The sequence below is a fragment of the Salvelinus namaycush genome, chromosome 4, assembly GCF_016432855.1.
Source record: "Salvelinus namaycush isolate Seneca chromosome 4, SaNama_1.0, whole genome shotgun sequence".
Classification (NCBI taxonomy): domain Eukaryota; kingdom Metazoa; phylum Chordata; class Actinopteri; order Salmoniformes; family Salmonidae; genus Salvelinus; species Salvelinus namaycush.
Window position 1 is genome coordinate 57409062 of NC_052310.1, and position 16320 is coordinate 57425381.

The following is a 16320-nucleotide window of genomic DNA, read 5'->3' on the forward strand; positions in this document are numbered from 1 at the left end:
CTCAGTTACACCAGCTCTGTCTGGAGGAATGCGCCAAAATTCACCCAATTTAAGCTTATGGAAGGCTACCTGAAACGTTTGACCCAAGTTAGTTCCGCTAGCGGAACACCCACAACATTCCGCTGAAAAGGCAGCGCGCGAAATTCAAAAATATTTTTTTGAAATATGTAACTTTCACACGTTAACAAGTCCAATACAGCAAATGAAAGATAAACATCTTGTTAATCTACCCATCGTGTCCGATTTTAAAAATGTTTTACAGCGAAAACACAACATATATTTATGTTAGATCACCACCAAATCCAAATAACACACAGCCATTTTTCCCAGCCAAAGATAGGAGTCACAAAAGCAGAAATAGAGATAAAATTAATCACTAACCTTTGATAATCTTCATCAGATGACACTCATAGGACATCATGTTACACAATACATTTATGTTTTGTTCGATAATGTGCATATTTATATCCACAAATCTCGGTTTACATTGGCGCCATGTTCAGAAATGCCTCCAAAATATCCGGAGTAATTACAGAGAGCCACGTCAAATAACAGAAATACTCATCATAAACTTTGATGAAAGATACATGTTTTACATATAATTAAAGATACACTGGTTCTTAATGCAACCGCTGTGTCAGATTTTTTTTTAACTTTAGGAAAAAGCATACCATGCAATAATCTGAGACGGCGCTCATTTCTCCGCCATGTTGGAGTCAACAGAAATACGAAATTACATCATAAATATTCCCTTACCTTTGATGATCTTTCATCAGAATGCAGTGCCAGGAATCCTAGTTCCACAATAAATCGTTGTTTTGTTCGATAATGTCCATTACTTATGTCGAATTAGCAACTTTTGCTAGCATGTGTAGTTCACATGTCCAAACGATGGCGCCGGTCCAGGCGAACTCGGACGAAAACTTCAAAAAGTTATATTACAAGTCGAATAAACTGGTCAAACTTAGTAGAGAATCAATCTTCAGGATGTTGTTATCATATATATCCAATAACGTTCCAACCGGAGCATTTCTTCATGTCTGTATAAGTAATGGCACACATGGCCATTCCATGACTAGCGCGCGTGACTAGAAACTAGCATTCTGCCAGACCACTGACTCATTCCCCTCCCATCCGGTCCCACATCACACTAGAGGCTTCATTCCACGTTCTACTGACTTTTGACATCTAGTGGAAGGCGTATCAAGTACAATCAGATCCATAAATTACAGGGAATTGAATAGGCGATGACTTTCACATCGACCCTTCTCATAATTCTCACTTCCTGTTTGTAAGTTTGCCTGCCATATGAGTTCTGTTATACTCACAGACATAATTCAAACAGTTTTAGAAACTTCAGAGTGTTTTCTATCCAATAGTAATAATAATAATAATATGCATATATTATCATCTGGGACAGAGTAGGAGGCCGTTCAATTTGGGCACCAATTCATCCAAAAGTGAAAATGCTGCCCCCTATCCCAAACAGGTTTTAAACAATTTAAAGGCAATGCTACCAAATACTAATTGAGTGTATGCAAACTTTCCACTGGGAATGTGATGAAATAAATAAAAGTTTATATCAATTATTCTCTCTACTATTATTCTGACATTTCACATTCTTAAAATGAAGTGGTGATCCTAACTGAACTAAGACAGGGCATTTTTACTAGGATTAAATGTCAGGAATTGTGAAAAACTTAGTTTAAATGTATTTGGCTAAGGTGCATGTAAACTTCCGACTTCATCTGTATGTGTTGTGATAATTGCGTTGTTTGCTCTATAACCTGTTAATTCATATTCCTTGCGAACATGATATATGGGCCTAAAGGCCGAAACGATAAGAAGACACAGTGGCAGAATGAATTCAACAACACCTTTGCTTTATCACAAAACCGGATAGCAACCTAAGTCCACAAAGTATATTGCATGTACAGTAACAGATAGTTACATGACCTACAGCATGGTCAAGCAAGTTAATGTTTCCGAACTTTTCGGACCACTAAACAACTTTTGATTTAGAACCACAGAGAGTTACCGCAAGTCCCAAAGAAACAGGAGCTGCCTAACCTATTCCATCCTCCTCTCTTTCATGTTGACGAAGCAGTCTATCACTTTGTCATACAGTACATGCTTTTATTTTTCGTTGTCCTAGGCTACCTGGCTAAATAGCTTGCTCTCTAGCCTAACTTCCATTCATGGGCAACGTTAGCTAGTTAACATGAGTCTTCTACATCTAGCTACATATTGAACTTCCATCCTCTCAGGCCAGGGGCACAACAATGTGTGAATTAATGGCTGGATCAGAATTGCTGTTATAATCATTGGCCAGTATGGAGATTTAAGTAAAACCACAAGTCCAAATCCCTATCTCCATCCATGGCTAATTTAGGAAAGTGCCAATTTTAGCTAGCTAGCCACCGGAGGACAACAACACAAATAGATGCAACAATTCAAGTTTTTCTGTCAATGACATATACTCTCAATGGGATTTGATAGGAGTGACGCCAAATCCAAGCTGGCCTCCCTTGACACTTTTCTTTGGTGCGCCAGGACCATTCACAGTTGAGCTCGCTTAGTTTAGCTCAACTCTGATTGGCACATTTTTTATACTTTTTTTGTCAAGGGAGGCCAGATAGTTGCTGGCTTCCTTTGCCTTCAATGCTAGAGTCGGCAACAATGCCATACTCGTTTGGACCAGACAGCATCAGATAGATGGCCTACACATAGAGAGACAGAGGGGCGCTGTTTTGCTTGCTCGGTTGCTTTCTCCTGTGAGATACATTCAGCCTCTTGCGACTGAAGGAAAATTGTGAAACACAGAGAGAGGAAAGATACATTTATTTTTGTATTACTCCATTAGTCCCTTTACAGTTGGCACTATGCATTAGGGCAGATAGCGTTCTCCTGGCATCTGCCAAACCCAGATTCGTACGTTAGACTGCCAGATGGTTAGGCATGATTCATCACTCCAGAGAATGCGTTTCCAGTGCTCCAGAGTCCAATGGCGGTGAGCTTAACACACCTCCAGTCAACGCTTAGCATTGTGCATGGTGATCTTAGGCTTGTGTGCGACTGCTCGGCTGTGGAAACCCATTTCATGAAGCTCTTGTGCTGACGTTGCTTCCAGAGGTAGTTTGGAACTCGGTAGTGAGTGAACAGAAAATGTGTACGCGCTATGCGCTTCAGCACTCGGCGGTCCTGTTCTGTGTGGCCTACCACTTTGCGGCTGAGCCGTTGTTGCTCCTAGACGTTTCCACTTCAACACTTGACAAACTGAATTGTTGGAAAGGTGGCATCCTATGACGGTGCCACGTTGAAAGTCACTGAGCTCTTCAGTAAGGCCAATCAACTGCCAATGCTTGTCTATGGAGATTGCATGGCTGTGTGCTTGATTTTTTTACACCTGTCAGCAATGGGTGTGGCTGAAATATCTGAATCCACTCATTTGAAAGGGTGTCCACATGCTTTTGTATATATAGTGTATCTTGCACCAAGTACATGGTCCTTAGAGATTTCGATTCATTAAATGGGTTCAAACTTGTCTTCCAATGGCTGGGGTTGTGGCAAATGTTCCTGTCTGTCTCCTGTTTGTTCCTTTTCTTTAAGCCTATTCTCAATTAATTTTGCAGGTAGTATAGGATAGAATTATCTTAAAGTAGTCTGTTTTGTAATAAAATTACTCTTCTGAAAGTTGTTTTTACCTATATTTATTGCAAGAAGCAAGTGCCCGTTTTAAATTACTTGCTGTGTAAGTCAAGTTTTCATTATTTCCTTCTCTAATTTGTTGCATGCCATTATTCAAACATGAGCATTTATCTTGGTGGAAAACTTGGGTTTTGAAAACAAACCAGTGAGTTCTTTTTAGAACACATGGACGTCACTGACATAGTAGCTGTCATTCAGCTCTAATGAACGTCCATTCTGTGGCTTTTGTTGCTAGTTTGGGAAGATATGATACTCAAGTTTTGGGCTTAGGAATTATGTTCTCTATCTAATTGGAGGAAGGATTGCTTTCAAAGTATGAGCAGGACAGAGTATGAACAACCTCATAAAATGTTTCTTTCTTCCGATCTGTTCTCCAGCTAATATTTTCTGACATTAAGTATTACAAGTAGTGCTGCCTCATCAGATCCCTAGTTGATTTGTGATCATAAGCCAACCATAATGTGTTACATTGATTACACAGGTGTCTGTATAGGATAGGTCTAGATGTCCACAGTTCAATGAACCGTCCAGGTTCTGAAAATGCCCACCAGTTGACCCTCTTTCAAGAGGTAGGGAATATTCCATTTTGTAAATTGCACCTCAAACAACTATGTTCATATCTGGAGCAAGTTTTGATGAATTTTAATACATTTTTTGCATACAATAATTTGAATGTTTTAACTCACAATTGGACTTCAATGTTATGCTTTAAACCGAGCTGTGTTTTTCCAGAGTCACCTGGCATTCCATCATACATCAGACTAGGTTACCCCAAGGAGTATAATCCATTCAGTAATTAATATAGTCATTGACACATGAATATATTTACCCCGATGTGTTAGTGTTTGTGTATGTAACTGGTTGACAGTATTTATAAACAAATAGTGTGATGTTTTTGACAAAACAATGTTTTTGGGACACAAAATGGGCAAAATGGGCAAAATGTATAGGGACAGGTGTTCAAACCAGACATTGATTATTTTGGATGAGTTACAAAACATCAACAATCTCTACAAAGTCACAGGGAGGTTTTAAAAGCCTTTTAGAAGTCTTATCAACAATTGAATACAAAACAGAACCATTGAACCAGTTGTCATGCCTTTCGGTTCTGAATAAAACAAAGGAATCAATAGTGCCCTAAAATATTATCTACAGGCCACTTAAAGGAACAATCACCAAGATGTGCTGTCAGCATGCAATTGTGTTGATATAGACTATGAGTTCTGTTTTCTCCATTGCTAAGTCTTCTGTAAAAACCCTATTGGTTTTTGACAGGGTCATTTGAGAGGGTGGTAATGTAGCCTTCTCATTTAAGATTGCCTTAAACCGCTTACTATGAAACAAAGTTTGACATTCCACACAGATTGCTTGTCCAAAAACTTCAGAGGTGCTCACAGTTGCGTAAAAACCAACAACATATATTTACCTCTATTGACGGTATATTATCCCAGAGACATAAGAGAAGGCTAGTAAAATGTCCCAACAGTACAGGTGTCACCTGATTCAATATATACTGTATATACGGTTATAGCACAGCTTTAGGGAGTTACCATGGACATGGATATTGTGGTGACACTGAGAAATTAAAGGCTCTCCATATTCTATTGTAATTGTAAATGGCAGGTCATTGTGTAATTGCTAATTTATTCTTAACCCTGTCCATCTCTCGACTTGTATTTTGGCTTGTTCCAGTTATCATGACTTCATCACATTGCTACATGTATTTGGACATGTGTCTGTTTTTTATTATTATTAAAGCATAGGTCGGAATTCAATCTTAGCACACATTGGTTATGCAGTGCGATTTCTCTCAGGTGGCTTATGCTGTATTGGAGTTGTCAATGGTGTTATGCCAAGAAGATTGACATTTCATGGATAATGGATTGCCACAAAGCCACAATGATCCTTAGACAATGTATTGTTTTTGTGCCCTTTGAAGTGCAATGCATGACGATTGATATACAAACAGATGGTGCAGCAGTCTAATTAAACACACATTCATCAAATCTACATGTATTTGTGCTAAGTTCCATTAAACTGTATATTATTCTTGGTTTAGTAGCCGTTGGTCATTGAGGGAAAATGTGTGTGTTAGATCTTGCCCCGAGCTATTGTTATCATTAATCTCTGCAAAGAGTTGAGAGTACAGTGTCTTCAGAAAGTATTCATACCACTTTACTTTTTCCACATTTTGTTGTGTTACAGCCTGAGATTTTGTGTCACTGATCTACACACAATACCGCATAATGTCCAAGTGATTTTTTTTAGCAGAACTTTTTTGAAATTAATAAAAAATTTAAAGCTGAAATGTCTTCAGTCAATAAGTATTCAACCCATTTGTTATGGCAAGCCTAAATAAGTTCAGGAGTAAAAATGTGCTTCACAAATCACATAATAAAGATGAGTTTTGTCACGTTCCTGACCTGTTTTCTGTTGTTTTGTATGTGTTTAGTTGGTCAGGGCGTGAGTTGGGGTGGGTATTCTATGTTGTGTGTCTAGTTCGTCTGTTTCTGTGTTCAGCCTAATATGGTTCTCAATCAGAGACAGCTGTCAATCGTTGTCCCTGATTGAGAATCATATATAGGTGGCTTGTTTTGTGTTGGGGATTGTGGGTGGTTGTTTCCTGTCTCTGTGTTTGTGTTCTGCACCAGCTAGGACTGTGACGGTATGTTCTTTTGTTATTTTGTATAGTGTATTGTTTTGTTTTGATTAAATTCATTATGGAAAATTACCACGCTGCGTATTGGTCCTCTGATCCTTTTCGCCTCTCCTCGTCTGAGGAGGAGGACGACTTAGACTGCCGTTACAAGTTTCCTCAATTGAGTAGTGAATTTCAAGCACAGATTCAACCACAAAGACCAGGGAGATTTTTCAATGCCTCACGAAGAAGGGCAGTGATTGGTAAATGTGTTAAAAAAAAGGCAGATGTTGAATATCCCTTTGAGCATGGTGAGGTTATAAATTAGGCTGTGTATGGTGTATCAATACGCCCAGTCACTAAAAGATACAGGCGTCCTTCCTAACTCAGTTGCCTGAGAGGAAGGGATTTCACCATGGTGAATTTAAAAGAGTTACAGAGTTTAATGATTGTGATAGGAGAACTGAGGATGGCTCAACAACATTGTAGTTACTCCACAATACTAATCTAAATGACAGAGTGAAAAGAAGGAAGCCTGTACAGAATAAAAAATATATTTTCATCCTGTTTGCGACAAGGCTCTTAATAAGTAATACTGCAACATGTGGCAAAGAAATGTACTTTTTGTCCTGAATACAAGTTTTGGGCAAAACCAACACAACACATCACTGAGTACTGTTCTTCATATTTTCAAGCATGGTGGTGGCTGCATCATGTTATGGGTATTTAAAAAAAAAATGTTTCACCTTTATTTAACCAGATAGGCAATTTGAGAACAGGTTCTCATTTACAATTGGGACCTGGCCAAGATAAAGCAAAGCAGTTCGACACATACAACAACACAGAGTTACACATGGAGTAAAACAAACATACAGTCAATAATACAGTAGAAAAATAAGTCTATATACAATGTGAGCAAATGAGGTGAGATAAGGGAGGTAAAGGCAAAAAAAGGCCATGGTGGCGAGGTAAATACAATATAGCAAGTAAAACACTGGAATGGTAGATTTGCAGTGGAAGAATGTGCAAAGTAGAAATAGAAATAATGGGGTGCAAAGGAGCAAAATAAATAAATAAATACAGTAGGGGAAGAGGTAGTTGTTTGGGATAAATTATAGATGGGCTATGTACAGGTGCAGTAATCTGTGAGCTGCTCTGACAGCTGGTGCTTAAGGCTAGTCAGGGAGATAAGTGTTTCCAGTTTCAGAGATTTTTGTAGTTCGTTCCAGTCATTGGCAGCAGAGAACTGGAAGGAGAGGCGGCCAAAGGAGGAATTGGCTTTGGGGGTGACCAGAGAGATATACCTGCTGGAGCGCGTGTTACAGGTGGGTGCTGCTATGGTGACCAGCGAGCTGAGATAAGGGGGGACTTTACCTGACAGGGTCTTGTAGATGACCTGGAGCCAGTGGGTTTGGCGACGAGTATGAAGCGAGGGCCAGCCAACGAGCGTACAGGTCGCAGTGGTCTGTAGTATATGGGGGATGCTTGTCATTGGCAAGGACTAGGGAGATTTTAGGGGGGGTGGATACAGATATAAGCACAGGCAAAATCCTAGAGAGAAACCTGGTTCAGTCTGCTTTCCAACAGACACTGGGAGAAGAATTCACCTTTCAGCAGGAGATTTAACCTAAAACACAAGACCAAATCTACACTGGAGTTGGTTACCAAGATGACATTGAGTGTTCCTGAGTGGCCTAGTTAAAGTTTTGACTTAAACCGTCTTGAAAATCTATGGCAAGACTTGAAAATGGCTGTCTAGCAATGATCAACAATCAACTTGACAGAGCTTGAAGAATATTTTAAAGAATAATGGGCATATTGTACAATCCAGGTGAGCAAAGCTCTTAGATACTTAGCCAAAATGACACACAGCTGTAATCGGCGCTAAAGGGGATTCTACAAAGTATTGACTCAGGTGTGTGAATGTAAATTACATATTTCGGTAAAACTTTTTAAAAATACATTTGCAAACATTTCTTGAAATACGTTGTCATTATGGGGTAGTGTGTGTAGATGGGTAAGAAAAAAATATTTAATCAATTTTGAATTCAGGCTGTAAAACAACAAAATTAGGATTAAGTCAAGGGGTATGACTACTTTCTGAAGGCACTGTACATGGCATGGTGAGTTATCAGAGGCTCCTGAATAGTAAACTGGCTTTCAGTGAACTTGTACTCAAGGGTTTAGGCTCTCACATTGATCATTCACTTTTGGCCCTTTGGCTTGCTAATACACATTTCAGTGAGGATTGCCCAACCTACACAGGTAATATATTTGTGCTTCAAGTTTCAGAATAAAAAATATGGATGGGAATAATGGTTATTTAATTGCCCAAATGAGAGAATTTTAGGATGGTGATAATGGGTTTGTCCTAATTAAGCTTTATTTCTTCCCTTCAAGCAATCTCCGCTGAAATCCAATTTTCTTTTAATTGCCTTTCATCCTGTACAGGCATCAAATGTGGAGGCATCTTTTTTTCTCAAGGCTTTGTTTGTGCCCAGGCATTGCAAATACTTGAACTGCTCTTTTGCATTTCATCATGTTATTGCTTCCCCAAAATAATTTGTAAATGTATTTCATGGTTTCATTATTTCAGCTTCCCTGGTAGCAGTGGCAGGGTTGCTTTTTACACATACTATGCAATGATAATCAGTCATCACAGCACTCCCAAAAGACGTGTTTGAAATGATAGAGCTTCAGCAGCTGAAATGTTGCTGTCTTTTGAAGCTCTCATATGACTAAGCTATGTTTTGCCATGATGCATATCATAGAGTACCATGATGTTTTTATACATTACATGCTAAAAGACTCATTATTATTGTATGGGATCTATGGTTATAATTCAATCATAGTGCATTACACTTTTGATGCAAAACCACACGTATTTTAAATATTTGTTTAAATCCCAACCACAGTTGACACAGATATGGATTGTTTACTTTTTGCATGATTTGAAAGTCAATTTGTTATGATTGAATTCCGACCCAAGGCTTTTAATTTATACAATTTCTAGGAAAATAAAGCAAACGAAGCATTGTATAAATAGTACAATTGCAAAATTGTTTATGGCCATGCTATCGTGGCTGTCCTTGAACCAATGGAACATTTATCCTTTTTTGAGCAGGTTATTAAGCTTGCCTTTGAGGAGTTTGATCTTGAGAGAGGATATGACACGCTAACAGTGGGGGACGGAGGGAAAATTGGCGATGCCAGGAGAGTGCTCTATGTGTGAGTACTCTGCAGATGCTCTGAATTTATCATTTAATATCTCAAACTATCCCTCCAGCATTCTCTGTGGGATTTTTTAAATTGCACAGAACTACTACTGCATGCTCTAGTCTACACAGATGAAATAGGACAATATATTGTGCATTTATTCAGATAATACATTGAACATAATTGTCATATAATTAATACACATTTAACCCTTACTTGAAAATACTGGTCAAAGCTTTTGGAGCATAAAAACAATAAATTGAGCTTCTGATGTGAGTTAGAGACAATGAATCATTGAGTTCCATGTGATGTGTTTCAGGCTGACAGGGTCCAGTGTTCCTGACCTGATAGTCAGTATGAGCAACCAGATGTGGCTACATCTCCAGTCTGATGACACCATCGGGTCCCAAGGGTTCAAGGCCCTATATGAAGGTATGCTTCCCATTCTCTTTGAGAACATATACAATGGTCTGCCAAAAAAATGGATTGGGTCTGGATTTAAACCCTGTACATTTCCGATTTCATGTTGAGTTCATGCTTATTTGAGTCTCATAGTTGGTGCCACTTTTCCGCATACATAAAATCTGATATGTAAGATATGTGTTGGTCTGCCCAGCATGTCCTTTTGACTAGGCAACTATATGTGCATTTATTTACACCCTGTAGAATGTTCACTGTATGCCTAGCCAAGTCATCAATTCTATAGATTCAGCAAAAGATTAAAGCAAATGGGTCAGCATATGTGCTCGACACAGACACTGATATGTTAGAGTTATCCAAATGAAATGCACTGGCTGGTTTTGGATAGGCTACCAAATAACATCAAAGCAAAGTTCTATGAAAATATATAAGCATCTGTTTCAATAAACACTAATGTGCAGAATTTGCTTCCACCAGCATAAACGGTAATTCATTTCCAGTATCAGATGGTCGGTCTAATTCCTTCCAACTGATGAATAGCAATGAACTTGCACTAATAAGTCATGTGTTGACTGGGCACAGTGTGCCACTCTGGCAAAGTCAAACCCACATTAAAGTAGTGTCATGCTGTGAGAGTAGAAGAGATTTGGGTTGCTGATACATACTGTGGGGACACGGTTTGCTTTAGAAGATGCTTTCCATTCAACTCACCTGCTAGGTGGAAGTACAGTTTACTTAGGCCCCTATTCAATAAAATAGTTTGTGTGGAAACATTGTACAGAAAGTCTGTTGTCACCACCATCAACTTTCCATTTAGACATTTATGACATGGCCAAAAGTTTGAGAATGACACAAATATAAATTTTTACAAAGTCTGCTACCTCAGTTTGTATGATGGCAATTTGCATATACTTCAGAATGTTATGAAGAGTGATCAGATGAATTGCAATTAATTGCAAAGTCCGTCTTTGCCATGCAAATGAACTGAATCCCCTAAAAACATTTCCACTGCATTTCAGCCCTGCCACAAAAGGACCAGCTGATATCATGTCAGTGATTCTCTCGTTAACTCAGGTGTGAGTGTTGACGAGGACAAGGCTGGAGATTACTCTGTCATGCTGATTGAGTTCGAATAACAGACTGGAAGCTTCAAAAGGAGGGTGGTGCTTGTTCTTCCTCTGTCAACCATGGTTACCTGCAAGGAAACACGTGCCGTCATCATTGCTTTGCACAAAAAGGGCTTCACAGTCAAGGATATTGCTGCCAGTAAGATTGCACCTAAATCAACCATTTATCGGATCATCAAGAACTTCAAGGAGAGCGGTTCAATTGTTGTGAAGAAGGCTTCAGGGCGCCCAAGAAAGTCCAGCAAGCGCCAGGACCGTCTCTTAAATTTGATTCAGCTGCGGGATCGGGGCACCACCAGTACAGAGCTTGCTCAGGAATGGCAGCAGGCAGGTGTGAGTGCATCTGCACGCACCGTGAGGCGAAGACTTTTGGAGGATGGCCTGGTGTCAAGAAGGGCAGCAAAGAAGCCACTTCTCTCCAGGAAAAACATCAGGGACAGACTGATATTCTGCAAAAGCTACAGGGATTGGACTGCTGAGGACTGGGGTAAAGTCCTTTTCTCTGAATCCCCTTTCCGATTGTTTGGGGCATCCGGAAAAAAGCTTGTCCGGAGAAGACAAGGTGAGCGCTACCATCAGTCCTGTGTCATGCCAACAGTAAAGCATCCTGAGACCATTCATGTGTGGGGTTGCTTCTCATCCAAGGGAGTGGGCTCACTCACAATTTTTCCGAAGAACACAGCCATGAATAAAGAATGGTACCAACACATCCTCCGAGAGCAACTTCTCGCAACCATCCAGGAACAGTTTGGTTACGAACAATGCCCTTTCCAGCATGATGGAGCACCTTGCCATAAGGCAAAAGTGATACCTAAGTGGCTCGGGGAACAAAACATCAATATTTTGGGTCCATGGCCAGGAAACTCCTCAGACCTTAATCCCATTGAGAACGTGTGGTCAATCCTCAAGATCTGGGTGGACAAACAAAAACTCACATATTCTGACAAACTCCAAGCATTGATTATGCAAGAATGGGCTGCCATCAGTCAGGATGTGGCCCGGAAGTTAATTGACAGCATGCCAGGGCAGATTGCAGAGGTCTTGATGAAGAAGGGTCAACACTGCAAATATTGACTCTTTGCATCAACTTCATGTAATTGTCAATAAAAGCCTTTGACACTTATGAAATGCTTGTAATTATACTTCAGTATTCCATAGTAGCATCTGACAAAAATATCTAAAGACACTGAAGCAGCAAACTTTGTGGAAATTAATATTTGTGTCATTCTCAAAACTTTTGGCCACGACTTTACAATTACCCCTTCATACACAAGTCTCAACCCTGACTTTATATGGCCACACTGACAGTTTGCACAATTGACAGCTCAACAAAATGCATAACCCTGCACAATGACACCACCTCAATGTCACACTAGTGCCTACTGTCCAGGTACCATGTTTGACAGAAAAAACACTGAATATAAGTGGCGGGACTTATTCTTAGGGGGCCCCGTACAGTAGGTGTCCATGTCTACTGTATATATAATCTGGGGGAGTATTCAGTCAGCCTTGTTCACCTGTAGTATGCATCATATAATTACATCTGTGTGAGAAATGCTGGCAACACCAAGTGATACCTACATTTGAACTATTTGAAACATTCACAACCCATAAGTAATTGCTTGTGTAAATGATGAAGCAACATGTATCAGTCAGAGGGAGAGAATCATGGTATCCCGATAAGATATACTAATAAAAAAGATATGTTCTAAAGACTGTCTATAGATACATATAAATCACTAAATTGCCACATATAATGTTGAACGTTAAGGATTAAGTATTCGAATAATTGCATAATACCATCAAACTAAGCATTTTTAGGCAGAGGCTCCTAGTAAATACTGTAGTTTACCCGTAACTTGTACTTGATTGCCTGCTTTAATTCCTTCCTGTAGCACATTCTATGTGCATATTTCTTATTTATTCTGTGACATGATTCTGATTTTCTGTCATACAACAGGGTAAGGTAGGCTCATTGTGAGAAAATGTATTTTGAGGGATGTCTCACAAGGCGGCTGTTTAAGAGGGAGCAAAATTGTGTTTTTGTTGTCATGCATTTCCAGATACATTACAATGCGAGAACAGAGCCAAGTACACCCGTTGCTATGGAAAATGGAAACAATGAGCTTCATTCACTGAGCTTTATTCGGTGGAACTGCAGTCTCTTTTATTTATATATATATATACAGTATATATATATATATTTTTTTACATGCAGTATATATCCCAGAAAACAGTGACACAGAGAGAGCATAAAGATAAAATACCAACATTTCTCTGTTATTTGTGGACATTGATATGATGCTTTGAGTTGTTTATGACATCTCTGAAATATTTGCATTAACTCTGAAACAGACCACTGTGTACCTCAATGGCACATATTTTGATGTTATCTCCTGCTTACCATTTCTTCATTGTTTGTAATTTCACCCACAATATACATGTAAATGGTAGACATGTCCTAGACAGCTGATTTGACTCCCAGCTCATCATAATTTAGGTTATTGGACAATAAATTCAGCAATGGACAGCCACTTGAGGCATTTTTACATATTAGTGTTTAAGAGCATGGTAAATCCTTAGTAAGACAGTTTACATCTCAATCACGGTTGCGATCGGGCTGATATGCCCTTAACCTAAATGTGGAGCCTACGCATAGATCCCTCAACTAATTGCTCTTGGCAGCTCCAAAGGTATTTAACCGGCACTTAACATCTCACAAAGGTTGTTGAATGTGCTGCTGGAATTAAACTCATCCCTGTAGATTATTGCTCAGCTGGGCCAGTGGAGCGATAGCTACTGAGCTGACATGCTGGTTGTTAACACAAAAAATGAACTCTTCCAGAACATCATTCATTTGTCACTGTCATTTTACTCCTGCTAGAAAATGCTGCCTCCACCTGAACTTGTAGAGGAAATAGACAACAGTTGGCATGCCAGTATATTGGTCTCGCTGTCTTGTTCTCTACTGGATTATATTGATGGTTCTAAAATGATTATTCTTGTGTAAGGAATGTTGTGTTAGAGGAAAGCTGTCATGTTATGTTTTCAGGATCTGAAGATTGCTCAGTGGATATCAGTTTTAGGACATTCAACCCTAAGAGCAACTAACCAGATGTACTTAGGAATTGAAACCATTGAATGAACTTGAACATGGTAACACATGCATATTTTTACAGAAATCGACAAAGGAGGATGTGGGGATCCTGGCATTCCGGCCTATGGCAGAAGATCGGGGGAGCAGTTTTTACATGGCGACATGCTGACGTTCGAGTGTCAGGCGGCCTTTGAGTTGGTCGGCGAGAGAACAATATCTTGCCAGCAAAACAACCAGTGGTCTGGAAACAAACCCAGCTGCGTGTGTAAGATGACATTTCAAAATGTATGACTTTAATTAACAGCACTCTTATTTAGATTGATCCATCTGATACACCTACATACTCCCAACAGTCCGAAGGAATGTGGTATGACTATACCCCCTGACACATGTAAAGCTGTCATCATTGCTTGGTCAACACTCCCCGCTGTCCATTCTGGAGCTATACCATTCAAAGATCATTACTCCTGTCATTTAGACATTGCTCACTGAGCTTATTATTTACAGTTTCTATACAGAGGTCTTAAGAGTTATTTTTTATTTAAAGTAAGAGCTGCTGTTGGAGATAAGCCTGTATTGTTAGTTAGTAGAGTTCAATATTTTCAGTTCACCCTCCCTCTGGCACGAAGGCTGACACCAGGGTTAAGCAGCTATACAGCCAAGGGCAGGCAGCTCTTGGTTGATAGCCTCTCTACTGTCATGACACTGGGTTATATTATTCCACCTGGTGCAGTGAATAGAATGAAGAATTCAAAGGAAAGCATGTATCCCACCTATTTCAAACAAAATGTCTTCAGTGATGTCTTATAAAAGAGCTAATTTATCTCACTGTGTGCTGCATCAAAGCATGATGGCAGATCTGTGTGTGTGCCCCTATCTATTTTTGCAGTTTCCTGCTTCTTCAATTTCACCACCCCATCAGGAATAATCCTCTCCCCCAACTACCCTGAGGAGTATGGGAACAACATGAACTGTGTGTGGCTCATTATCGCAGAGCCAGGGAGCAGGATTCATCTAATTTTCAGCGACTTTGAGGTAGAGCCCCAGTTTGACTACCTCATTGTGAAAGACGATGGGATGTCGGAGCCCACCACGTTTGGCACATTCTCCGGGAAGGACGTACCATCTCAGATAGCCAGCAATGGACACATCATGCGCCTGGAGTTCCAGACTGACCACTCCAACACTGGGAAAGGATTTAACATCACTTATACAAGTAAATGGCCCTTCCTTCTAAAGACATTTGCGGTTTAGCTATATTTTGATGATCCATGGCCTTCACAATGTCTTCTGTTATGCAATTCAGAACTGCTTGTAGCACAAATACTGAGTCAAGGGGTCTCCATAGTATCTCTTCATATGTGTTCAATCAAATGCTAAGTCAAGTATACTCTTACAAGGGAAGTTACGATTCAGAATTATTTACAAAGAAAATTAAAAAATGTAATTCTGTCTTCAATTAGAGGATCCCTGTCTGAGAATGGAGACTCATTAGCTGGAAGTGGATGGGACCGTTCTATTTAAGAATTTGTATGGCCATACTATACATTTCCCTGTGTAGACAAATCTATCTTTTCCCTGTAATTAAAACCAGCCACATCCCATCTTAATTATTATTAGTTATATCATATGTGATTAACTGGTCAAGATATTGGTCAAGGAGTAATGCATCCCTTTTCCTACTTACTTACCCATGATTTCAATGAAATGATTTCACACCGATGATATTATGACAAATTTAATTCAAATTTCTCCCTTTCTCAATACTACACCATTTAAAGGGTTTGTAATGTTTGTAATTTTAATAATTTACAATCCTAACATTTTAATGCATATTTTAATGCAAATGTGTGTACCAGTTGGCCTCCAACATTTTGTATCTGTAAACACGAGATAAGAAAAACAATAATACTGCAAGGCAATTCCGAACCTTGAAGGTAAACATGATCTATTTACCCTTTTTTGCTGATAATTTAGAGACATTATCATGAAACAGGAAACAGCAATGGTAGAGGTGTGTTCATGTCCTCTGCCTCGAAATATACACACTCTGTAGCAGAAAAATATTGAACTGATCCAGCTGTACCCAGTGTTAATGGAATTATGCTTGTGCC

At 39.4% G+C, this 16320-nt stretch overlaps 1 protein-coding gene across 1 annotated transcript in view; it reads left to right on the forward strand.

Moving 5' to 3' along the window:
* LOC120045932 (CUB and sushi domain-containing protein 1-like) overlaps positions 1–16320 on the forward strand; it is a 346822-nt gene that overhangs the window by 171047 nt on the left and 159455 nt on the right. Inside the window, exons 11-14 of the mRNA XM_038990858.1 lie at positions 9471–9574; positions 9882–9994; positions 14289–14471; positions 15096–15422. Of these exons, the coding sequence (XP_038846786.1) occupies positions 9471–9574; positions 9882–9994; positions 14289–14471; positions 15096–15422 (727 nt within the window). The remainder of the gene's footprint in view (positions 1–9470; positions 9575–9881; positions 9995–14288; positions 14472–15095; positions 15423–16320) is intronic.